The following is a 25,923-nucleotide window of genomic DNA, read 5'->3' as shown; positions in this document are numbered from 1 at the left end:
TTCTTGTCTTTTCAGTTGAGTGCCAGTCTTTGTGGTGTGAGATGATATTTTGTTATTGTTTTGATTTACCTCTCCTTGATGATTAAGTGGAACATTTTTCATGTGTCTTTTGGCCATTTGTATTTTTTCTTTGACTCCATTTTTATCTATTTATTTATTTTATTCAATAAGATAACCATGTTTACAATGTAATGTTACTAATAGTTGAATTTTAGGCATATAATAGTTCAACACAAATACCTACACTAGTGTCAAATGCTACTTTATTATTCTCACTCCTCCTGCCACGTTGGCAGGATCATTAAAGTTCTATGTTTTCAGCTTACATCTCATGTTTTCAGTGTTTTTCTTTTGATATATAACTCTACCGGTCTCACAGCTCACTAATGTAACAGATGCCTACACCCTGTTCCCCTGTGACTTCCCTTTCTCACCTTCCAATTTTGATTTATTTTCTTTTGTCTTTTTATTACTAGGCTCTGGGGTCAAGGATATTCTAGGCATCCACTTTTTACTACATTACTTTCCCTAATATAACTATTTTTTTTGTTTTTTTTTTTTTTGGGTCACACCCGGCAGTGCTCAGGGGTTACTCCTGGCTCCATGCTCAGAAATTGCTCCTGGCAGGCACGGGGGACCATATGGGATGCCGGGATTTGAACCGATGACCTTCTGCATGAAAGGCAAACGCCTTACCTCCATGCTATCTCTCCGACCCCTAATATAACTATTTTATATGCCACCAATAAGTGATGTCATCCTGTGTTTATCTTCTGGTTTACTTTGCTCAAGAAGTTAGCTTCTAGTTACACCAGGTTGCAAAATATTGCATGATTTCATTGTTCCTTGCAGCTGCATAGCATTCCATTTTGTACCATATCTTCATAATCCATGTCATTGAACACCTAGGTTGATTCCATATTTAGCTATTATATTCATTGCAGCAATGACTAATGGTATGAGTATACCATTAGTATATGCACTTTTGAAGGAATGTTTTAAGTCCTAGTGATAGATACTGAAAGGTGGAATTTCTGGGTCATATCATAAAGCCCATGCTGACAATTTCTTTTTAGGAAAGGAACCTTGATACATAAGACACTCTGGATGATACTACATAGGGAAGACACCTCTTATAGTCCTCACCACCACATTGCGTATTAATACAGATGTGAAAACTATGCTTATCCTAAAATGTTTCTGTCACTATATAACCTTGAAAGCTTCAGTTAGCAAAGTTCACCCCTGTCATTGACATATTGCCTAGAAATGGGCAAACCTCCCAAACCCGAGGTGCCAGCCAAATTATTTCTCTTTTTATTTCACTTACTTTTCTTTATGTTTTCCTCTTATCCTTTTTCTTTTCTTTCTCTACTAATCTATATTTTAGCTATTTATATATACTTCTTAATTCAATTATTTCTTAAGCTCCCAGACCCATCCTATGAGGGTCAGGCCTCCAATAACACTTATGAATAAATTAATGTCTGTCTATATGTGTGCATGAGTTTGTATACAATAAACACCTCTTTGTCAGCCAAACCTATATTGTAAACAATCCATACCTAAAGCGTATATAGTCCCTCTTACATATTATCTCTCCTTCAGAACTCCTTCTATCCTCTCATTCCCCCCATCCTTATTCATTATTTCTTCCTATTCAACCCTACTTACCCTCAGTAGGTACCAAGTCTGATCTCCTGCCCCAATAAACCAACACCCAGTTCCCACAGCAAAAGAATACTGTCTCGGTCTCAAATCTCATGCACTGACAAGAAGCTACAACCACTAATACTGCTGACTCATTTTATGTGTCTCTTCTTGTAGTATATGAAAAATTTTCCATAAGATTATTCTTGGAATTGTTGTATATAAAATATTTCCTTAGGATTGTTCTGTGACTATTGCCACACCTAGACCTTCCAGGTGGGGGCGCTGTGGAGTTGGTAAAAAATAGCTTGATGGACAGGGAATAGGGGGCCTTTTGCGAGAGTTGGTTGCAGGCTGCAAGAGGACTCTTTCTTTGCCCAATCTTTTACACCCTGACCTTCTTGTCTGTGTGGATTATTATTTGCTGGGGATAAATATTACCAAGATCTCCCCCAAAAGGGTACAAGAGGATAGGAAGTAATTTCTCATTCTGGGGATTGTTCGTGGATTCACAAACACCCAACAAAGGATTTAACAGCAGATTCACTACATAAGGCGTCCGGAACAGGTGAACCTGGACTCTCAGTAACTGTAAGTGAAACGCTTTATTGGAAATTGCTTCTGGAGATCCTTGGATGGCTTCTATGGTCAGTCACGTTAATTGTGCCACCTTGCTACAAATTCTTTGGTTCTGCATTTGTCAAGTGGATTATTCCATATTATTTAAAAAAATAGGCTTGATGATAGGAAAATTTATTGCTTTTGGATGATTGTGGTCAACAGTTCAAACAAAAATTTATACTCAAATATTTGCCTCGCCTGTGTTGTCTCCATCTGTCATAGTTTGTGGAATCTCTGTGTTGGCTAATATTGTTATGGTGAGCCTAGGTATTGGCTGGTATTTAGGAAGTAAAACGTATGGAAAAGTGAGGCTAAGACCAGCATGGATAATAAGGAGATATATCCCATGAAAATCCAGGCCAAAGTGCAGGCTGATGAATCTAGTATCACCATCAAAAATATAGGCATTTTTACCAGCAAAAAATTACTCGGAAATGTAATTTAGAAACTCAGGACCCAAATCAAAATATTAACACTGATGACTAACCCCCGGTACTAAGTCCACAAGTGAGTCCTGATTCTGTACACAGAATGGAATCACATAATAGTGCTGACTCAGATGACGAATCACAGGCTAGTGCTCCACATGTCAGGCCTCAGAACCTGGTGCAGAGTACTTCTGCTAATCTCGCCTCAGCCCCATTACAGAGCTCTGTGCAGAGTACTTCTGCTAATCTGGCCTCAGTTCTGTTACAGACAGTATATGTACCAATTTATGAACCTCTTGAAATAGAAGACGTGGAACAGTTTAAGAAAGCATGTAAGGACTTTGGGCCAGTTTCTCCATAATGTCTGGAGATGCTAAGACTTTGGAGTAGAAAATCACTTTGGACCCTGCATGAATTTAAAAAAGTAGCTGAAATATGCCTGCCATCTAAACAGTGAACTGAATGGGAGATGTTATATGCGGAGGGTGTGAAATTCAAATTATATAGTTTGGATGGAACGAAAAAACGAGTGGCAGGGGTCAATCTCTCATATGAATTATTAATGGCAGAAAATCAATATGCAAATATTTAGGCACAAGCTGTTTTACCTAAGGAAATCTTAAACATAATTAAAGATATTGCAATATCTTTATGGGAAAAAATTGATATGGACAGCACTGGTGCAGGTACCTATCTAAGAATTACCCAAGGTCCTCATGAGCCATATGTTGAATTTGTAGCTAAGCTTAAAGATGCTTTGAAAACACAAATCAAAGATAAGCAGGTTAGAAAATTTCTAAAAAGATGTTTGGCTTATCATAATGCAAATTCGGCCTGCAAATTGATATTGGCCCCTTTTCAGGACAAAGCTGACTTAAATGATTTTTTGTATGCCTGCAGAAATGTTTATGATATGCCCCATTCATCAGCAAACCTGGATCTGTACAAACCTTTGTAATTACTAGGGGAACAAAGCCCTTCTACCCCCAGAGACAAAGCGCTGCCCGAAAGCCTGGTCTCTGTCCAAAATGCAAGAGAGGTTGCCACTGGGCAAAAGATTGCAGATCCGGAAATCTCCCTAATAATAACACAGGGACAGGTTTTAACACTACACCCAGGAGACAATTCGTCTGTTACCATTGTGGAAAACAGGGCCATATCAAAAGAAATTGCCTTCTTTTTTAAAATCAAGCTCCTCAGGGACCCACATTTCTGATGCAGGGAAATGCCTACAGGGCCCATTCCAAAGCCTGTGCAAATCAGGGGCAAAATCTTCAAACCATAATTCTTCCCAGCCCAGCCCAAGAAGATTTCTCACAATTAGCGAATTAATTCATGCGATAGCGGAGCGCTGGGCTTGACATAACTTGCCTGAAGGACATTACAATTTACCCAGGAGCGTGCTTTTATATGTTAAAAACTGGCATTGTGGGCCCACCACCCCCATATACAATGGGTTTGTTTCTGGGCAGAAGTTTCCTCAATGTAAAGGGTATATCAGTAACCACAGGTGTCATTGACTCAGATTCAAAGGGAGAAATTATTGTAGTTATTACCGTACTGGCTACTTGGACATTCAAAAAGGGAGAGGCAATTGCCCAAATAGTAATAGTGCCTTATGTCAAATTTGGGACTTCAGATAAGACACGAATTGGAGGTTTCAGAAGCACAGATCCAGGGGCTGCCCACAACCCACTCGTCGCTCTGGTTACTAAATTTAAAGATGAAAACCCAATGATTAAACTTCACTTACAAGGGCAACCCTTTACGGGTATGATAGACACCGGGGCTCAAATTACCATAATTTCTGATAAAGAATGGCCAGAAAATTGGCCTCTACAAGAAATTCCATACTCGCTAGAAGGAGTGGGAGGCTTAAGTTCCTGTCTGTTAGTAAAAAGACTATGGTAGTTCACGGCCCAGAAAATCAAAAGCTATAATTAGACCTCATGTGGGCCCATTTTCACCATCCCTGTGAAGGCGTGACCTACACAAACAGTGGAAAGCAGAATTCCACATCCCATTAGTTCCAGAAGAGTCTGGAACTTCTCCTGAAATAAAAACTCAGAATTTTTGGTAGGGGCCACTGCCAGAAAAAAAACAGCACTGATAAAAATAAAATGGAAATCTGACAAACCAATTTGGATAGGTCAGTGGCTCCTTAAAATGATAGATTAAAGGTGCTAACTGAATTGGTGGAAGAACAGCTAAAATTAGGGCATATTGACCTTTGTTTTCTCAATGGAATTCGCCTATATTTACTATACAAAAGAAGTCTGGTAAATGGAGACTGTTGATGGATCTGAGAGCTGTAAACATATCTATGATACCTATGGGAAAATTACAAACAAGTTTACCATCACCTGTAGTTATCCCAAAGGAATGGCCACTAATTATAATTGATTTGAAAGACTGCTTCTATCATATTTCTATTCACTCAGATGATAAACACCGTTTTGCATTCTCAGTTTCTTCTATCAACAATACCCATCCCTGCTGGCGGTTCCAATGGACTGTCCTCCCCCAGGGCATGCTGAATTTCCCAACAATGTGTCAATTTTTTGTAGATAAGATTTTGAGCCCAGCTCGTGAAAGATTTCCCCAAGCCATGATCTTTCACTATACTGATGATATCCTTATCACGATGAACACTGAAACAGATCTACAGGAAGTATATTCTTATGTTATTGACTATTTGCAAACAGCAGGACTGAAAATAGCTTTAGAAAAGATACAGACTATGCCACCATATCAATACTTGGGTTTTATTTTGGACCAAACGTTGATACGTCCACAAAAAATTTCCATCAAAAAAGAAAAACTCAAAACACTTAATGATTTTCAGAGACTTTTAGCTGACATAAATTGGCTCTGGCCTGCACTAGGAATTCCAAATGCAGAACTGTCTAATCTGTTTAAAACTTTGGAGGGTGATCCTGCCTTAGACAGCCCAAGAAATTTAACTACAGTGGCCAAAAATGAATTGGACATCTTCTTGAACAGGTTGCAAAAATAATTTCTCTCAAGATTCATCCCGGGAGAGGTTTCTTTGTTAATCTTCCTTACAAAAGAAACCCCTACCGTGGCATTGATGCAACAGGCAGGCCCTCTGGAATGGGTGTATTTACATAACAAACAGCCTCGGTCTATGATATCTTATTTGGAATTAATTTCAGAACTCATTATCAAAGCAAGACTCAGATCTATATCTTTATTAGGATTTGACCCTGATATATTAGTATTGCCAATACCAAGAAAGGAAATTGAGTCAATATTGCCTCTTAATGAATCTCTACAAAGGGCCCTTTCAGATTTCACAGGAAAAATTTCCTCTCATCATCCACCAGGAAAGACATGGGACTTTTTGAAAAAGACTCAGTTTGTTATTTCTTCGATCGTTTGGGACTCTCCTATCCTCAATGCAAAGGTTTTTTTACATCGATGGGTCTAGCAGGGGAAGGAGAGGAATAACTGGAGAAAACATGAAAATAACTATAGATACCAAATAATAATCCACACAGACAAGAAGGTTAGGGTGTAAAAGATTGGACAAAGAAAGAGAGAGTTCTCTTGCAGCCTGCAACCAGCTCTCACAAAAGGCCCCCTCTTCCCTGTCCATCAAGCTATTTATTGCCAACTCCACAGCTCCCTCACCTGGAAGGTCTAGGTGAGTCAATAGTCACAGAGCAATCCTGAGGAAATATTTTTATATACAACAATTTCAAGAATAATCTTATGGAAACTTTTTCATGTACTATACCTTCTTTTTATTATCCCCCAAATGTAGACTGTTACATGCTACCAGATTCAGCTCCAGAAGGAACCCCCTACTCCAAGGGCGCTACCTGATCCCTTACTGCTGCTAACCACTTCTCAAACTCAAAAAGACTAGGTTGACTAGTCTGATGAAAATGTGTCCTGGACTTTGCCTCCACAAGAATATATTAAAAGACTTAATGGGGATATCTATATTTTCCTTGTATGTTCAATACCTGAATAGTTATACCTCTTAGTGTGTTTATTTTCAAAGGAATAGGTAGCTCTCTCCATCCTATTTTAATTGTTAATTTTTAAATTATTTTGTCTTTTTAAATTTATATATATATATATATATTTGTTAATTTCAGTTGTTTTAGTTCTGCTTGGTATGGAATTCGAGAAGAAAAATTTCTGCTTGGAATAAAATCCCAGGTCAAAAACAGGGCACAGAGATTGTATAGCCTGTCATTCTTACTCCCAAAGGTACCAACAATAGACTATGGTATCGCTCCCTTTTGCATAGGCATAATAAAAAAAGGGGGAAATTTTATGTATAGAAGCAAACTCTTTTCTGCTAGGTATATGAACCCTTACATTTTATAATGGGTCACCTCCCACCCCGAAAATGTGTCATGAGGACCTGACTCCATATAATTGGACAGTGACCGTCCAATCCAAAACCCCAAATCCCAAAAGAAGATCAGACACAGATCCCTACAACAGCACCAGGAACCAAACTCCAACTGGGAAATCCCTAATACTGCTCTGGCACCAACTTGTGACAGGTTGATACAACAACCTGATAATGAGGAACTTGAATCAAGTTTTTGGTAAGATGAAATCAGAAGACATGCCATCCTTTGTTCTATGCAAACACCAAGATTACTAATTACAGAAGATATGGACCATGACAATTGCAACTGGGCAGAAGGTTTCTTGGGACTAATAAGAAAGATCCCACCCTATGCTTCAACCTAGGATTTTACAAAAATCAAGATCTCCAATCCTAGAGTTCTGACTTTGACAACTCTGACTGAGCAGAACTTCTGGTGCCATAAAGACTCTATCCTAGGCTTAGGAAAGACCCTATCCTAGGCTTCGGCCTAGGATCTGTGCAAAAACCAAGATCAGTAATTATAGAAGACTGACTAGAACCACATCTAGAACCACAACAAAAGACTCTATCCTAGACTTTGTACTATGACCCATTGAAATACCAAGATCTCTAGCTACAGAGAACTGATTTTGTCATCCACACTGAGCAGCAAGTTTCCTAGCACCCTAAAAAGACCTTGGAGTTAGATAATGAGCATGTATAGAGCCTTTAGTTGCTCCCATGACAGTATGCTTCAGGGGTGGAAAAACTCTGTACCTCCTAAGCCAACGGAATTCCTTCTAATTTCCCCAATATTTATTGTACCTATGCAAAAAAACCAAAAACAAACAAACCAGAAATAACAAAAAAATCCACAAAGCCTTGACACACCAGCCCTTTTTTTCCTTTTCTTGTGGTTGTGGTTTTGGTGATGATTTTTTGTTGCTACTATTGTGTTTTTTGTTATTGTTTTTTTTTATGTTCTTTTGTATTTGTTTTTTTTCTTATTTTCTTTCTTCTTCTGCATTAATATTTATAGTCTCTAGACAGATTCCTCCAGCATTTTTTCTCCTCTTGCTTCTTTTCTGTTTCCAACAGAACCATAGAACTTGAATCATCTTGTTCAGCTTCATAACTTGAGGGGAAAAATGGATGGTACCAGAAACAGCCAGTCATATGAACATTGATTGGAAATGAAAAATGATCAGACTTAAGCACCAAACCCAAAGTCAACAAGTCCAGAATTGATACCCAATTTACAACAAGCTATATACAAAGGAGACCTCTTACATAAGCATTTTATAGAGGAAAAGGAGGCGGGAGGTATGTGATGCATGTTGTGGACAGGGGTGGAGGAAGGAAAACACTGGTGATGGGAATGGCCCTAATTCATTGTCACTATGTACCTGAAATGTTACTGTGAAAGACTTGTAATTCACTTTCATCACAATAAAAATTATTAAAAATAACATGAAAAAGAGTATGGTATTGATATAAAGACAGACCCTCAGATCAAAGGAATAGTCTTGATTTTTTTTTTGGTTTTTGGGCCTCAACCGGCGTTGCTCAGGGGTTACTCCTGGCTGTCTGCTCAGAAATAGCTCCTGGCAGGCACGGGGGACCATATGGGACACCGGGTTTCGAACAAACCACCTTTGGTCCTGGATCGGCTGCTTGCAAGGCAAATGCCGCTGTGCTATCTCTCCGGGAGTCTTGATTTTTTGAGACTGCACCCCAAATATACAATTAATCTTTGATAAGAAATAAAAAATACAAAATGGTAATGGAATGCCTGTTCAAGAAGTAGTGTTCAGAAAAGTGGAAAAAAGTAAACTCAGACTTCTCTTTAACACCATTCAAAAAGGTTAAATAACAGTGGATTAAAAACTTTAATATAATACTTGAAACCATAAGGTACATAGAAGAAAAGTGGTGAAATTTGATCAGTTTGATGGTTTTCCTGGCACTCACCTGTACCAGCCTTTATTGTGCTGCCCTATGGGCTCTCTTCTCAGTGCAGTCAATTTGTTTAAGTCAGGCTAATAATTTTTTTATTATAATAACACTGAAATTTACCATGATTTACTTCAGGAATTAAGTGTTCAAACACTAATCCCACACCAAAGTACCTTCCTTCCTCTAGTGTACCCAGTTTCCCACCCACTTTTGTAGCCTGCCCACTCACAAACACAAATTTACATCATATTGCTTGCTACAACACAAAGACTAATCAAATTATTAAAACTTATATCACTAAGAATTAATTTGTATTAGTATATCTCTCAATGATGTTAATAAAGAATTTACTAGAATGAGGTTGGCTCTAGTTTCCCTCCTATATTACTCCTTGGGGTTAGTGACATTAATGGTATTTCATATACAATTTCATTTAGATTGGCTGTGTTCTCAGTGGATTGAAAAATGTATGAAGGTAAAATCCAAATGGATTAAAGACCTCGATATCCGACCCCAAACCATAAGATATATAGAACAGCACATAGGCAAAACTCTCCAGGACATTGAGACTTCAGGCATCTTCAAGGAGGAAACTGCACTCTCCAAGCAAGTGAAAACAGAGATTAACAGATGGGAATATATTAAGTTGAGAAGCTTCTGCACCTCAAAGGAAATAGTGCCCAGGATTCAAGAGCCACCCACTGAGTGGGAGAATCTATTTACCCAATACCCATCAGACAAAGGGCTAATCTCCAAAATATACAAGGCACTGACAGAACTTTACAAGAAAAAAACATCTAATCCCATCAAAAAATGGGGAGAAGAAATGAACAGACACTTTGACAAAGAAGAAATACAAATGGCCAAAAGACACATGAAGAAATGCTCCACATCACTAATCATCAGAGAGATGCAAATCAAAACAACAATGAGATACCACCTCACACCACAGAGAATGGCACACATCACAAAGAATGAGAACAAACAGTGCTGGCGGGGATGTGGAGAGAAAGGAACCCTTATCCACTGCTGGTGGGAATGCCGTCTAGTTCAACCTTTATGGAAAGCAATATGGAGATTCCTCCAAAAACTGGAAATCGAGCTCCCATACGATCCAGCTATACCACTCCTAGGAATATACCCTAAGAACACAAAAATACAATACAAAAATCCCTTCCTTACACCTATATTCATTGCAGCACTATTTACCATAGCAAGACTCTGGGAACAACCAAGATGCCCTTCAACAGACGAATGGCTAAAGAAACTGTGGTACATATACACAATGGAATATTATGCAGCTGTCAGGAGGGATGAAGTCATGAAATTTTCCTATACATGGATGTACACAGAATCTATTATGCTGAGTGAAATAAGTCAGAGAGAGAAAAACGCAGAATGGTCTCACTCATCTATGGGTTTTAAGAAAAATGAAAGACATTCTTGCAATAATAAATTTCAGACACAAAAGAGAAAAGAGCTGGAAGTTCCAGCTCACCTCAGGAAGCTCACCACAAAGAGTGATGAGTTTAGTTAGAGAAATAACTACATTTTGAACTGTCCTGATATTGAGAATGTATGAGGGAAATGTAGAGCCTGTTTAGGGTACAGGCGGGGGTTGGGTGGGGAGGAGGGAGATTTGGGACTTGGGTGATGGGAATGTTGCACTGGTGATGGGTGGTGTTCCTTTTATGACTGAAACCCAAACACAATCGTGTATGTAATCAAGGTGTTTAAAGAAAAAAAAGAATTTCTCAAAGTATTCTCTGAATACCATTTGAATCTCTGCAGTATCTGTAGTGATCTCCCCCTTTTTATTTCTAATACACGTTATCAAGTTTCTCTCTCTTTTGCTTTGTGAGTTTTGCCAATGGTCTATCAGTCTTCTTCTCCACTCATCCTTTGGGAGTGGTTTTGCTGCTATAAACCACCACATGCATCCAACTCAGAGCCAGCCTTTCCTTAAGAACCAGCTTTTCAAATTTACAGCCTAGAACTCAGCATTAGGGCCCTAGGAACAGAGCTTTAAATTGTCTGCTGTCAATTTGGAATTACTTTGCTGAATATTTTGCACCTAGAGGGACCAGATTTTATTTATTTCTTTTTCTTTAGGTATTCACAACCTAGTATCATCAAGATTTTTACATTAAAGCTACCTGAAAACCCACCATTAAGTTTGGTGAGATAAATTTGACATGAAATTGAGATACTGTAACAATAACATGCATTCACAAAATTAACAATATTGTTTAAAAAAGGCCAACCACAATAATTTGCAATATTTTTACCCAATTGTTCATTTTAAGAAACTTCTAAGTCAGAAATTTAAACGCTTAAAAATTTTTTTTTCTGACTTCCAAACCATTAACTAAATTCTTCTTTGATATGTAAAGGACCCACTGGAATTACTTTGTCTACACCCACATTTCCCAGCCAGGTGAGTCTGGGAGGACAATAGCCGTTTCCCTGGGGGCTGGGTGAATTCCTTTTTTCAGATAAATTTCAGGCTGGGGAGTTAAAAAAGCACTTTTTTTTTCTTCCAGCCAAAAAACGGCCAGTTAACTTCATTTCTTTCTGGCCTTAACACATGGTAGGAAAGCTGGGCAATTGCAAAGTCCAGAAATTCTCCAGGGAATATTTATCCTCGATGGCCATTGAGAAATCTGGAGTTTATGACCTCTATCACCCTCTGCCATGTCCCTAGAATAACAAAGCCGATTTAACACACAATTTTTTTTTGGCCTAAGGAGAGGTAGCATTTTTTTCTTTGAGTTTTCCTCCATGTTTAAATTGACAAAGAAAACATGAAACACAGAACCACAGACAACGTGCACGAGTCCTTACTTCTGACCAGTGGTCCAAAGTAAGAGACAAAGGGGTGGTTTGCTGCTGACCCATAATGGGAGAAATAGAAAATTAAAGGAATAGTTGAGGGAAAGACGGGAGGGGACAAAGGAAGTGAAGAAAGAAGAGTTCAAGGAAATAAAGCCAACACACACCTACACACTTACACAAAAGGAAAAACAAAAATCTCAAAACAAAGATCTCTTCCCGCTGCGGCAAAATTGAACTCCTGGGGGGCACCTCCAGGGTTGTGACCTATAGTTTTTGAACCCGTCAGTTCACTACCACCCAGAATCCATGTCGAGTGGGGACTCTCAAGTCCTCAGTCACACTACCACCATTACCCTATTTCTATTTCCAACACACATCAAATAAAAGAAATAGGGTTCACCACGGCAGTTCACTACCACCTGGAATCCACGTCGAGTGGGGACTCTCAAGTCCTCAGTCAAACTACCATTCCCCTATTTCTATTTCCAACACACATCAAATCACAACCAATAACACAAGATATACTGCTATTTCCAACCCACATCAAATCACGACCAACAATATATGACACACTGCTATTTCCAACACACATCAAATCACTACCAACAACACAGACACACTGCTTAGAACCCACCGAGTTGTCGGTTCACCACTTCGCTCCGGACAGATCAAGGACTCCTGGCTGGCTTGCCAAAAATATAAGGCTTGGTAGTCCAGATGCTGCTCTGACGCAGAGAAATGAAGAGACAGTTACTTAGGCAAAAGCTCAAGTGGGTTCTTTATTCTGGCCAGCCAGGGCCCAGTGCCCGTCCAGAACAGAACAGAGGCAAAGGACCACATGGCTTTTTTTGTTCATTCTTATATACCATAAGAAAGGGAGGGGGGAGAGAGAGGGTAGGGATGATTTCCTTATAAGGTTATAACATTTGCTGAGACATACAAGTTCCTTATAAAGGCATGACATGTGCCAAGGTAGTATAAGTCCCTTATAAGGGCAAAAAGGGTTAGATACAACCTGACATTTAATTTTTATGAGCAGCAACAGTGGGGGCTGGTGTAACTAGTTGTTGACTTCCTTTTTCAGTCATTCATCTGTTGAAGGGCATCTTGGTTGTTTTCAGAGTCTGGCTATTGTAACTAGCACGACAATGAATATAGCTGTGAGGAAGGAATTTTTATATTGTATTTTTGAATTCCTAGGGTATATCCCTAGGAGTGGTATAGCTGGATTGTATAGGAGATCAATTTCCAGGTTTTGGAGGAATCTCCATATTGCTTTCCATAAAGGCTGGACTAGAAGGCATTCCCACCAGCAGTGGATAAGAGTTCTTTTCTCTTCACATCCCTGCCAGCTCTCCTTGTTCTCATTCTTTGTGATGTGTGCCAATCTCTGCTTCGTGGCTGCATGCTCTTTCTAACGAATTTTTAACTTTTTGTCTTCAGTTACTACTTCTAGATGTTTCTAAGTAGAATATTACATGTTTAAAACATTTTGAGAGGTAATCCTGCCATAGAAGTAGCATTGCACACAGCTCCTTACTGAGATAAACTGGGCTGTATTCAAGGTACCTGTGAAATACTTAGAACTCTGCTGACATGTAGAATGTTTCCAATTAATCAAGAAGTTAAACATATTCTACAAATACTTGCTAGAAAATTCTCTTGGTCTCACTAAATCAAGTCTACATCAAATCTATTCTATTTTGTCATCCAGTTTCCATTAACTTCACTGTATGCCCTATTATTGCTTCAGTAATGCACATTATTAGGTGTCCAATTACAAAATCAAGCTCAGTTCCTGAAAATTTTCCTATATATGGGGTCAAGGTACTTCTCAGTGGAAGAGTCCATGACTATGTATGTTTGAGGGCCTGGGTTTAACCTCTGGTGCCACATGTTCCACTCATATTACTGAATAACCTGACATAGCTCCTATTTATTGGGTGGACTCTATAAAAATGGCAAAAAAGAATGCTCTCTTTATGCCCTTCCTCCATTAAGAGAAAAGTTAAGAATTTAAGTCTTAGAATACACAAGAAATCAAATGAAATAGGTGCAAGTGCATCATTAGTATGCAGAACATTTGCAATGGTAGATGTGCATTCCTCATTGAAAGAGACTTAGAAATTGTATACATCTCTGAAACTTGATTTTTAGTAAATGAAGTCGGGGATGGAGGGGTAGCATGGAGGTAAGGCATTTGTCTTTCATGCAGAAGGATAGTGGTTTGAATTCCGGCATCCCATATGGTCCCCTGTACCTATCAGGGGCGATTTCTGAGCATAGAGCCAAGAGTAACCCCTGAGTGCTGCCAGGTGTGACTCAAAAACATAACAAAAAACCCCCACAAAGTTAGAAAATGAAGTCACATTTGTAGGTCATTAAAATACGTCAACCATCAAGGTTTTTTTTTTTATCTAAACACCATGGTTGCACTGTTGTTCTTAATACAGTTTTTCACAGATAATGTTGTTAAAGATTGAGTTACACTCATACAGTGTACAACAACCTTCACCAATGCACATTTCCCACTACCAATGTTCCCAGTTTCCCTTTCTGATGCCCTTTCTGATCACCCTTTCTGATGATCTCTTTCCTCTCACTAACCCTTCCCCATCTGCCTCTGGGGCAGGCATTTTACTTCCCACTCTCTCTTTTCTTTTATGGTACTGTAGTTTGCACTACTGTTAATAAAGGGCATCATGCATGTCACTTTATCCCTTTTTAGGATCCAATTCTTGTCCAGAGTGATCAGTTTTATTACTTCTATAGTAGACCCTTATCTACTCTAACTGAACTTTCCACTCTTTGTTGCTAGTTTTTCTTTTTAACCACATCAAGTCATTTTTTGGTTTTTTTTTGTTGTTGTTTTTTTGTTTTTTTGTTTTTTGGGTCACACCCAGTGGCAGCGCTCAGGGGTTACTCCTGGCTCTACTCTCAGAAATAGCTCCTGGCAGGCTCGGGGGACCATATGGGATGCCGTGATTCGAACCACCGTTTTTCTGTATGCAAGGCAAACGCGCCTTACCTCCATGCTATCTCTCCAGCCCCTCATTTTTATGTTTATTGGTATTATCATTAACTGCTGGTGGAAATGTAGACTTGTCCAGCCTTTTTGGAAAACAATCTAGAAATTGAGCTCCCATATGATCCAGCAATACTTCTCCTAGAGATATACTCAAGGAACCACAAATCACCATGCATTCTTATATTTGTCACAGCACTATTTACAATAGACAGAATCTGGAAACAACCCAAGTGTCCTAGAATAGATGAATGACTAAAGAAATTGTGGTAATCTACACAATGGAATACTATGAAACTGTTAGGAAAACTGTAGTCATAAAATTTGCTTATATTGGGTGGGTATGGAGATTATTATACTGAGTAAAATGGCCCAGGCTAAAAAATAGACAAAGAATAATCTCACTTATTTGTGGAATATAAGAAAGGTAAAAGATAGTATGATACTATCCAGAGACAATAAAGATAAGGATCAGGAAGACCTGTCCATGGTAGAAAGCTTGTCACAAATATAGTGAATGCAGTTATAGTAGTGAACAGTCCACTATGACAATGATAGTTGGAACTGATCACTCTGGATAAGAATTGGGCACTAAAAGGGGATTTACTAATAAGCATGGCACCCCTTTATTAGAATTAGAGCAAATGGTAAAAAAGAAGAGATAGAGATAGTGGCAGGGAATGTGTACTGGTGAAGGGTGGTGTACATTCTATGTCTGAAACTGAACCATGAATAATTTTGTAATCACATTGATTAAATAAAGTAATGATGAAAAATAATAAAAATGTCTGTCTTAAGAGGCAGGAAGGAGAGTGTATAGGAGATTTGGCAGGGAGGGAGGGAGGGAGGGCAACTTGGAACATTGGTGGCTGGAAATGTGCACTGGTGAAGAGATGGGTGTTGGACTTTGCATGACTGAAACTCAATCATGAACAACTTTGTAACTGTATATCATGGTAATTCAACTAAATATGAGAACAATTTTAAAATGCTCATTTATTATAATAAATAAACCCTTTTAATTAAAAAATGAAATCTGCATTAATAAAGTTTATTATAAGATAAAACTATGTTCTCCTTTCCATTTTATTATATACATGGAGAACCAAATAAATGAAAAGCTAAGTAACATTTGAAATTACCAAAAATAGTAAATCGAAAAGAAAATAAACCTGCTCTGGGTCTTAAATGACAAGACTTTGTCCAAAACTATTAAATTTTGAGCTCGATTTCACCACAGAAGAATTTGATTTTTTTAAGGTGGGAGATCTGGTGCTTATGTGAATGATTTTTTGGCTGTTGGCTTGTTATTAAGGGAAGAAACTTGTGTAATTGAGGCATTTGATGGACAGTAGAATAATAGTGCTTTTACTTGAGGAACAGAGGGACAAACAAGGGACATTTTCTCTGAGGACACTGCAGATGAGATTGTGATTGGTCCTGGATCCCTGTAGCAAAGAGATTTTCTGCATATTTAACATCCTTACTTCTGGTATCCTGAATCCTTTTCATCAAGGGGAGAGGAACCAGTCTGTCTACTTCTATGTGCAATGCTTCCATTTATAAAGGGATTTCTAATGCTTTCTCAAGGAAATGAATGATAAAAGGTAACAATTTACATCTGGTATTTTGAAAACAGAAAAATAACAAATATCCTGGAATTTTCTTTTTTCTTTTTCTTTTTCTTTTCTTTTCTTTTTTTTTTTTTACCAAAAAATTAAGTGAATGTTAGGCTCAAGGATGCCAATGCATTGTCTTGCTTAGGTGTGTCATTTCCTAATTCAGCAACCCAGCCCAGCTTCTGCAACCTAGCTGAGAGTCAAATTACAAAATAATGAATCTAGTTCTATAATTTAGTATAAATTACAAGCCAAGCTCAGCACTACATTAAATCCCAGGTTGATATATTCACCTCATAAATCTGATGTCTTGCATGCTTCCAAAATTCCTCAGTAACACGAGGATAAACATTATATCAGTTTCAGAGTGAGAAAGAAAACTCAAAGAACATTCAATTATTGAATGCCATTTAACAGACAGTGCAGCTCACCTATTTTATATCATTTCAGGGCTCAATTTAGGAAATGTTTTTTTAAATATAAAAGGGTAAAATTTGATTTCAAACTAATCTCTCTAACAATTCATATATTCATAATAAAAAGTCTGGTAAGAAAAATGGTTGTTTTCTTCCTACTCTGAAGTTTAAATGAATGTATTCTGGCTCTTCATAATATTCATCATAGGTATGTGCACTAACTCTGGATGAACCCTTTAAATTCCCAAGTAATGATAGAAATTTCTATTCAGCTCGTGCTCTTTACAGGTGAGAACACCTTCTATGCAGTGCCTCTAAGGCATGATTCAGCTCCAACCCAGAAGCCTGTTTGACTCTGAACTTATTGTTTCTAGAATGTTTTAGATTTGATCTTTTCAAATTATAAAAAGAACATAAAGTCAGTCTTACACATTTGTAACCTCAGAAAATTTCACTTGAACAAATACCTATTGTGAAGACATTAGGGAGAATTCTGTGACACAGATTGGGGGAATTTGGGTCAGAGAAATAGTACAGAAGGTGATGTACTTGCCTTGCACATACCAGACCTGGCTTTCAGCACCCAATATAATACCCTGAGTACTGCTAGGAGTGATTCCTTAGCCATGTAGTCAGGACTATGATCTGAAAAGCAACAGGTGTGGCCTTAAAACAACAATAAAAGGGGCCGGTGAGGTGGCGCTAGAGGTAAGGTAGACACCTTACCTTGCAAGCGCTAGCCAAGGAAGGACTGCGGTTGCATCATCTGGCATCCCATATGGTCCCCCCAAGCCAGGGGCAATTTCTGAGTGCTTAGCCAGGAGTAACCACTGAGCATCAAGTGGGTGTGGCCCAAAAAACCAAACAACAACAACAACAATAAAAATGGAATTTGGAAATATTTATAGCTAATTATGGTTCTAGTGAGATATAATCTATGGCAGTGGTCCTTCAACTACTGTCATCAAAACATATTGTATTTGGTCCCATCTTGTTTCTTCACTTCAAAATAAAATATATGCAGTGTGCATAGGAATTTGTTCATAGTTTTGTTTTTACTATAGTCTGGCCTTTGAATGAGGGACAGTGAACTGGCTCCCTGTTTTAAAAGTTTGAGGACCACTGACTATGGTTTCTTACTATGTCTCTGCATAAAGTAGTTGATGCAGTTTTTGACAGTAAAACAAGAAAACAAGAAAATGATATTTTGAAGAACACTTATAATCATTAGGTTGCATATAGAATACCAAAGACATTTAATATAGTTATGTAAAAGATCATTTACTGAAGAATGTAGTCTGTAATTTATAACACTTGTGAGTCAGAACAATACAAAACCTGATATTGACTTTTAAGTGTGTGTGTATGTGGTATTATTGTATGGATTTATATACATGTACGGCTTGTACGGCTTGTACATTTAATCAAATTGGACTCAAATATGTAAATATTTAAATATTTTTGTTTTTTAAAATTACTAGAACTGTCCAAACTTAAGATTTGTAAAGCAACCTCAAGAAAGTTTTCAGTGCATTTATGATAGTGATGCCATTATGTAGTAGAATAAAATGCTATTATATCTGACATCAAAACATCTTATAAGCCTACCAGTAGTTAATATTGGTAGGTTGAGGAGAAGATGAAGCAGACAGTAAAATGAGGGTGGTATCAAAATGGTTATAGTAAAGCATGTCCCTCTGCTCTGTCCAGAGTTCTGAACAGGAAGGTGAGAATGGAAAAGCGAAGCAATGGCACCCCTGGATCCGACTTTGTTCTGCTGGGGCTGTTTCACCACATTCAGGCCCCTAGAGTTCTCTTCAGTTTTATCTGCCTGGTATTCCTTGTGACTCTTGTTGGCAATGCAATGATGATGATCCTTATTTGGCTGGACTCTCGCCTCCACACTCCAATGTATTTTCTACTCAGTCAGCTCTCCAGCATGGATCTCTTCTACAGTTCCACCTTTGTCCTCAAGATAGCCCTTGATTTCATGACTGGGAGGAACACCATTTCCTTTCTCGGCTGCGGGATCCAACTCTTCTTGTTTATGACCCTCGTGGGGGCAGAGTGTCTTCTGCTGGCGGTCATGGCTTATGATCGCTATGTGGCCATCTGCCACCCTCTCCATTACTCCGTTCTCATGCGCCCTGCAGTCTGTGCCCTTATGGTGGTGGGGACCTGGCTGGGGGCACTGATAAACGCGCTAATCCATGTGCTCTACGTTTTAAATCTCCCTTACTGTGCCTCCAGGGAAATCCAGCATTTCTTTTGTGAGATCCCAGCTCTCCTGAAACTGGTCTGTGCTGACACCTCCCAGTATGAAAATGGTCTTTATTTCAGTGGGGTTGTCTTTCTCCTTGCACCAATATCTGCCATCATGGCTTCATATGGACAGATCATCTCTACTGTACTGGGGTTAGGATCCAGGTTGGGTATGAGGAAGGCAATGGCAACCTGTTCTTCCCATTTGACTGTGGTGTTACTCTTCTATGGAACAGCTATATTCAAGTACTTTCTCCCCAAAGCCTATCACACTGCTGAGCAGGATAAAGTGGTCTCTGTCTTCTACACCATCATCACACCCATGCTCAACCCTCTCATCTACAGTCTGAGAAACAAAGAGGTAGCTGGGGCCCTTAGGAAGGTTCTGGGAAGATGAGTGACCTGAGTAAAACAATAGTGAGAGGGCAAACAGGAGGAATGTACCTGAGCTGCCTAAGGCAAACGCTGCTTTCTGTATATACTCCATGGCCAGCTGCTCCATTGTTCCTTTGAAGGACAGCTAGTGGGACAGTTCCTGACTTGTTTACCTCTTAGGAGTGTCAGCACCTGCCGCGAATCAGAACCTGTTAGTCAACAATGCAGAGAACAAGATAGCCTCCTCTTTTAGTAAGAGAAAACATGTTGGTGCTAGGTAGTGCTTAATTTATATAAAATTTTACTAATGATTTAGTAATTATTTCTGTCTAGCAGTATTAAACCAACATTTAAAGAATAAAATTTCCCATCATTAAGGTAACAGGATTTTGAATATATTGTACTAGGTTCTCAAACACAAGCATTGTTTTCAGCTTTCATATTAAACTTTTAACTGGTAGAATAAAAATATTTTAGCTTTTGTTATTGCCCAATTATTCACTTATTTATCTAGTCTAGTTATTGGTGCCTACTATATTACCTGTTATTAACTAATCATCTAGTTGTCCACGTATGTATATATTCTTTCATTAATCCACAGCTTCATATATGTAAAGAACAGCATTGTTTTATACAAAAACTTGGTTTTCTTTCTTTCTTTCTTTATTTTTTTTGGTTTTTGGGCCACACCCGGTGACGCTCAGGGGTTACTCCTGGCTATGCACTCAGAAGTCGCTCCTGGCTTGGGGGACCATATGGGACGCCGGGGGAATCGAACCGCGGTCCGTCCTAGGCTAGCGCAGGCAAGGCAGGCACCTTACCTCCAGCACCACCGCCCGGCCCCTTGGTTTTCTTTATATGTATTTTTATTAAATTTATTTTATTTACCTTTGATAAAAGTGATGAATATTTTTCAATAAATACTACTTATTTCATCACAACAGTAAAGCCCTTCGTTAGATCAGAGCTGTTGTTTTTATATTCTTATCTGGGATGTTTTTCCTTCTGATAGACACATACTGGTTTTCATATTTTGTTATGAAGTTGACCAAGATCTTATTTAATAACAAGTGAAAATTTACCAGTCCACTCCTCTAGCTGCCTTACTCTTGTATTACACATGTGAATAGAATGCATGACTTCCTGCAAGATTAGCTCAAAGTAGATGTACTCCTGTTGATCTTGAGCTGGAGAACATTTTCAGAATGAAAGAGTATCCAAGATTCAAGGAAGCCCCTACTCCTTAGGCCTTGGATTCTTGTGCAGTCTGTGCACCTGTACCCCGTCCCTCTACCACTTTGAGGCAAAAACCCTGCATATAACAAGGAGGCAAGTTCATGATGATTTGATCCCTGATATTTTGTTGAAATCCTTTAGTGTTGATTATATTTTTTTCTTAGTAGAAATAAGGTCTCTTGGATATTTGGGGTTATATGATTTAATTTTTAGCTTTTTAATTTTTTCTTCGCTGCCCCATTTTCTAATCTTTTGACATGGTTGATGTAGTCCATGGGTGCACTAATATGTATTGTGCTTATATATCAAATTCTACAGGAAGAAACAGGAAAAAAAGATTGATAGCCTATTACCCAGATTGATACACTATTTATTGGTCACATTTTGTTTTAAATCATCATTTAAAAAATGCTAAGGTTGTTCTTCACCAGTTTTGTGCCTGCATCCCTGAGAACAGTTGAGTTTAGTTGTCTGTATGTACTTAGAAGGTTGGGTCTGACCTTGATGATTTAGAAGGGTGGATTTGATTCTTATGGGTGATGATCAATATTAGGTGAAGTTCAAAAAAAATCATGCCCCAGGTTTATTATCTTTGCCATTAAAATGTCACTTTTTTAGTGCAGTCACTGAAATAATTACACTGAGTACTGTCATTACAAAATGTGACTGAATGAGGGAAGTAGAAAGCCTGTCTAGAGTACAGGCCAGTGAGGGGTGGGGAGGAAGGACACGGGATATTGGTGAATGGAATGTTGCACTGGTGAAGGTTTTTTTACATATATAAAAAAAAAGAAAAAAAAAAGATAAGGCCTCCCAATGCTTAACACAGGCTGTGTTCTTTACACTGACTGTATAGAAAGAGGAGGTATAGTAAATGCTAAAAAAGAAAAAAAAAAGAAAGAAAATGTCACCTTTTTCAGACCAGACATTTACCTAGTGCATATTTTCATTTGGTAGCAGCCCCAAAGGGCACAGTTCTCTCTCAGTGGTGCCACATAACCAGTTATAGTTTAGAAGTACAGTGGAAACTTTGGAGGGTCTTACGGCAATCAAATATGATTCATTAAGGAAAGCCTTTCCACAAAAAGCCAGAAACCTACCGGTATCTATTTTCTCCAATGGCACCTGGGATCTGCTCTCAGGAAATTTTCTTTTATGCACCTGTGTCTGCCTTGCAGATCTCACAAGAATTACAGAGGAACTTTGCTCGCTATGGATATCCAACCTGATCAGGCTGTGGGTATCAGAGTGAAGTGATCTACTATCCTATGGAAGCAAATCAGCCTTGTAATAACTAGTGAGCTGTTTGCCAAGTCTTACCTCCTCTTCCTGCTCCCTCTGATGATTAAATACCTTAACTTGGTGTAGCTCTTTGAGAAATTTTATATTTGCTAAATTGAAGTAGATTGATTCATGAATACTCCTTGAATAAAGTCAATTTGATACTTAAATTTTATCTCTTTGAATTTATTTTTAACAAAGATGGGAACATTAAAAAATGATCATGTTTCTTGGTGGTGATATGCTTTCATTTTTTTTTCTTTCTGGAGTTTGTAGAACTCACCAGTACATTCCCCATATGGGAGAGTAAGATTCTCTGATACCCTCTTAGGATTCTTGCCTAGGTCTAAAAAAAACAGAGACAGGAGAAAAGCAAGTGCTCTTATTTACCATTCATGTTACATGACATTGAGGTCACAGGACAAGAAACCCCCAAGAAATAGTTGGATTTGAATATTTGATTTGGATTTGAGGAGCCTGGACAGCCATGAAGGACTCTAGTGGGATAAATAATATGAAGTCAATGTGGGGAATTGGAGAGCTTTAGTGAGACACTATCTAGTGATGATCACCTAGTTTTTCAGACATGGAACTTCCTTTTCCATGACCACTAGCTCTCCTCTCTCACAGGGTTCTATGACCTGTCTGGACATGTTAATGTTCTTTCTCACTCTTTTAACCCCAAATTTCCAAGAGGGATTGAGGTGATGTGCCCAGAAGCCCACTAGATTTCTTAGAGTTTCATACACATCATGTGGACTATTGTCTATATTCATGCACCCCATTCCCAGAAACTAAAGAAGCATGACTGAAGCCTGATTCTCTCATTACGATTTACCTGCAATGTGGCTAGGTAGGTCCCCAAACTCTTCATGGATAGCAAAAAATTAATATCAGTAGATTTATAGAATCAAAACATCAATTTAGTTGTGTATGAGCCCCAACATTGACATAAAAGTTTCAAAGATTAATGGGAAAAATAGGGTATATAAGCCATTTTGGCTGGAACCTCCAAGTGAAAGCCAGTAGTTTAGTGCAGGAGGAGGTCAAAATATAAGATAACAAATGTATTCTGGTCCTTGCAGAAGAAAATGTAAAGAGGATTCTAGCAAACAGGTTTATCATGAAACTGAAGTTTTATTTTCCTGATTATCTCAGATCCTAGAATAAATTTATCTTATATGTTGGTTCATTTTTATGTTGTATGAGCACTAAATTTCCTGCAAATCAAGTTATATTGAATACATGGTAGAAGTACTCTAAGAAGCAGCTCAGGATGTAGGTGATGGGAAGGGGTTAACAGGAGTTTTAAAGGGGACAATGTAAAATAACAAAAAAACATATATGAGACAAAATTTAAATATTTTGGCTGATAGATGAGAGGATTCTGATGAGACATAAGAGAAAAGAGTCCCCTGGAGAAATAAAATGATCGCCAGACTCATGTTGAGGAAGAAAAGGGACATCAAAATGGAGTGGTCCCCACACTCACCAGGGTGAGGAGAGTAGGGCACTGGAGAATGAGTTTCCCACTTACCTGACTGTGATGGTAACAGGATCCACCCATGACAGAAAGTAATGATAGAAAAAGTGGGTTGGTAGGATTTCTTATTTCAGCTAGTTTTGGGGATCAGCTTTTTTCTTTCTTAGCTCCAGTAACTCGAGTGTCTTAACAAGCCCTAAGCTTGTCCTTGGTGACTTATATTAAACCATATCCTAAGCTCATCAGAGGTGCTAAGAGAGAGCAAACCAAGATGGGGCCCCGTGTAGCCTTAGTACCTTGTTCCCAAATTGAGGTACAGTTTCAGTTGTCCCAGAAATGGAGTTTCTAACTGACCACCAAGACTCTCAGTAGAGGGGCCTGTGGAGGCTACCATACCCAGACAGAATTGAAGGAGTAGGTGGTGCCTTTGTTGTGTGATTTTTTGCATCTCAAATAGGCTCTCATGTGCTGCTGTTAGGACTTCCTCTGTCTGTGAGGTTGGATGCTGACCCAACCAGTGGTCCTGGAATGATGCCAATCAGGTCTTTGAAACCAAGTTGAAATTTATTCCTTGACAGAGAAGATAATATGGTTCATTCATCCCAGTGCACACCCATGATGGTGCTATTAAGAGAGATACAAGCCTTCCCTGTTCTCCTTGACCATCTCCCAAACAGGCCCTATGGCATCCAAGCTTTCCGATTCTCCCAGCAGAATTCCCTCAAATCTGAGTGTGGGAAAAGGTGGCTTGTGGCATTGGCAAGGCCTTGATCAGAATGGACAGGATAGAACAGAGGGACTCAGCCATGGTGGCACTGCCTGCCCATCGGATTTCAGAGGGGATCCTTGAAGGGAAAATTACCCTTTTCAAGCAGATCTTGGTCTATTACACTGATTCAACACTCTATGGTCTTGGTCAGAGATACAATGGGGTGTCAGCCTCATTAAACCTCTCCTCAACCCTTCCCCATGTTATGTGAACCCTTAGTATGTGAACCCAGATTTCACCAGGAGATGTCTGTCCCAGAGTTTTCTATGCTGGGAGTGATTGTTTCCCAAAGTGCAGCTTTGGGCTGGCAGCTGCAGGCCCACAGCAGTATCAACATTAAGGCATGATGTGCAGGCCAAAGCAGTGTCATCATCATGGTACCACCGTAGCATGTTCTGTGCAGGCAGATGGCAATGTCAGGGAGGCTGATTAGAGTTTCAGGCCCATACTTACTTAATCTCTCTGTGCTAGAATGTGCCTTTACCTGTATTTCTGGAGCTTTACTACACAGCAAGTGGGACCAGTCCTGGCCTGATTTCACAACAGCATTCTTGTATGCTGACTGTTTTTAGCTGAAGAATTTGGCCAAGAGACTTTTGTGGGGACCCATCTTTACCTTCTGCTGCAGTGGACATTAGTCCTCATGTGAGAAGTGCCCTTGTTCCTGAAGGGAAGGACCATCTGGTTTTCGGGAGGAATCTCACACAATTTCCATCACAAGCATTGAACAAGGCCATGTTCCACTTTCCCTTCATGCTTTTTTTCACATCTAGACTGAAAATTGTTCCTTTGGTCTAGTCCTACAGTCCGGTACCAGCCAGCCATTATAAGGAGTCCATTACTTTAAATAAGACACTAACTCTTTAAATAAGACCCTAATCATGATTGGCTGCTAAGTCTATAAAACCCTCTCCCATGTTGGCATTTGGGAGAGACAGTTGAGAGAACTGGTTGGCAGTTGATGACAGTTGGAAAAGCAAGAGGAGAATGGTGGGCAGTTGGAAGAAATAAAGGAACAGAAAGAGTTTGTTTGCAGTTGGAAGAGACAGGAGGAGAAAAGTCTTGCCTTCAAGACCCCGTGGATTCCAGCATTGTGGGCCCATCTCTGGCAGTTCAGATCTGATAGGTGGTGCGCAAACAGGAACAAAGAGCATGATCACATGTTTGGTGACATCTTTTAATGTCAGCTCTTTCTCATCACCATATTTTTTTCAATGTCTGTTGTGCACCATCCAGCATTAGCCCAATAGAGACATATTTGGGGTTACTGCATCTCTGCCTTTGATGCTGTCTCTGCTCATGCTGGTCTCTAGTGTCATTATGGCTATGTGAAGTATTGTTTGAGTAATTGTCCTTGGACATCTGTGCACTCTGGTGGATAAATCTGTCATTGGAGAACAATATAGTTATACTTTTTCACAGAACACAAAGCCTTTTGGGATTCTTTTTTATGTATTGTTTTCCTAGTAAAGCTTTCTAAGGGTTCTGAAGGTTTCTGTAACATGCAGGTTTTCATATTAGGTCTACTCTTTCTTAGTCACAGGCCCCTCACCACCAACCCTCCTTCCTGAGAAGTCACTGTTTTGTTTCTGATGTGAAATTATAGCCTTGGG

The 25,923-nt window shown here is 39.0% G+C and overlaps 1 protein-coding gene and 1 pseudogene across 1 annotated transcript; both read left to right on the top strand.

The window, feature by feature from the left end:
* The first annotated feature begins 18,636 nt into the window (after positions 1-18,636).
* LOC126015523 (olfactory receptor 2T27-like) lies at positions 18,637-19,563 on the top strand. Its single transcript, XM_049778061.1, has one exon. It carries the CDS (start codon positions 18,637-18,639, stop codon positions 19,561-19,563), a length of 927 nt encoding a protein of 308 aa, XP_049634018.1.
* Positions 19,564-21,584: 2,021 nt separating this feature from the next.
* On the top strand, positions 21,585-21,708 carry LOC126016699 (uncharacterized; annotated as a pseudogene).
* The last annotated feature ends 4,215 nt before the right edge of the window (positions 21,709-25,923 follow it).

The sequence above is a fragment of the Suncus etruscus genome, chromosome 8 (genome assembly GCF_024139225.1).
Source record: "Suncus etruscus isolate mSunEtr1 chromosome 8, mSunEtr1.pri.cur, whole genome shotgun sequence".
Classification (NCBI taxonomy): Eukaryota; Metazoa; Chordata; class Mammalia; order Eulipotyphla; family Soricidae; genus Suncus; species Suncus etruscus.
The sequence above is the reverse complement of the archived record's forward strand: the minus strand, read 5'-3'. Positions and strand labels throughout refer to the sequence as shown.

Coding starts and splice junctions, on each gene's coding strand:
- LOC126015523 (XM_049778061.1), top strand. CDS start 18,637: ATGGAAAAGCGAAGCAATGGCACCCCTGGATCCGACTTTGTTCTGCTG.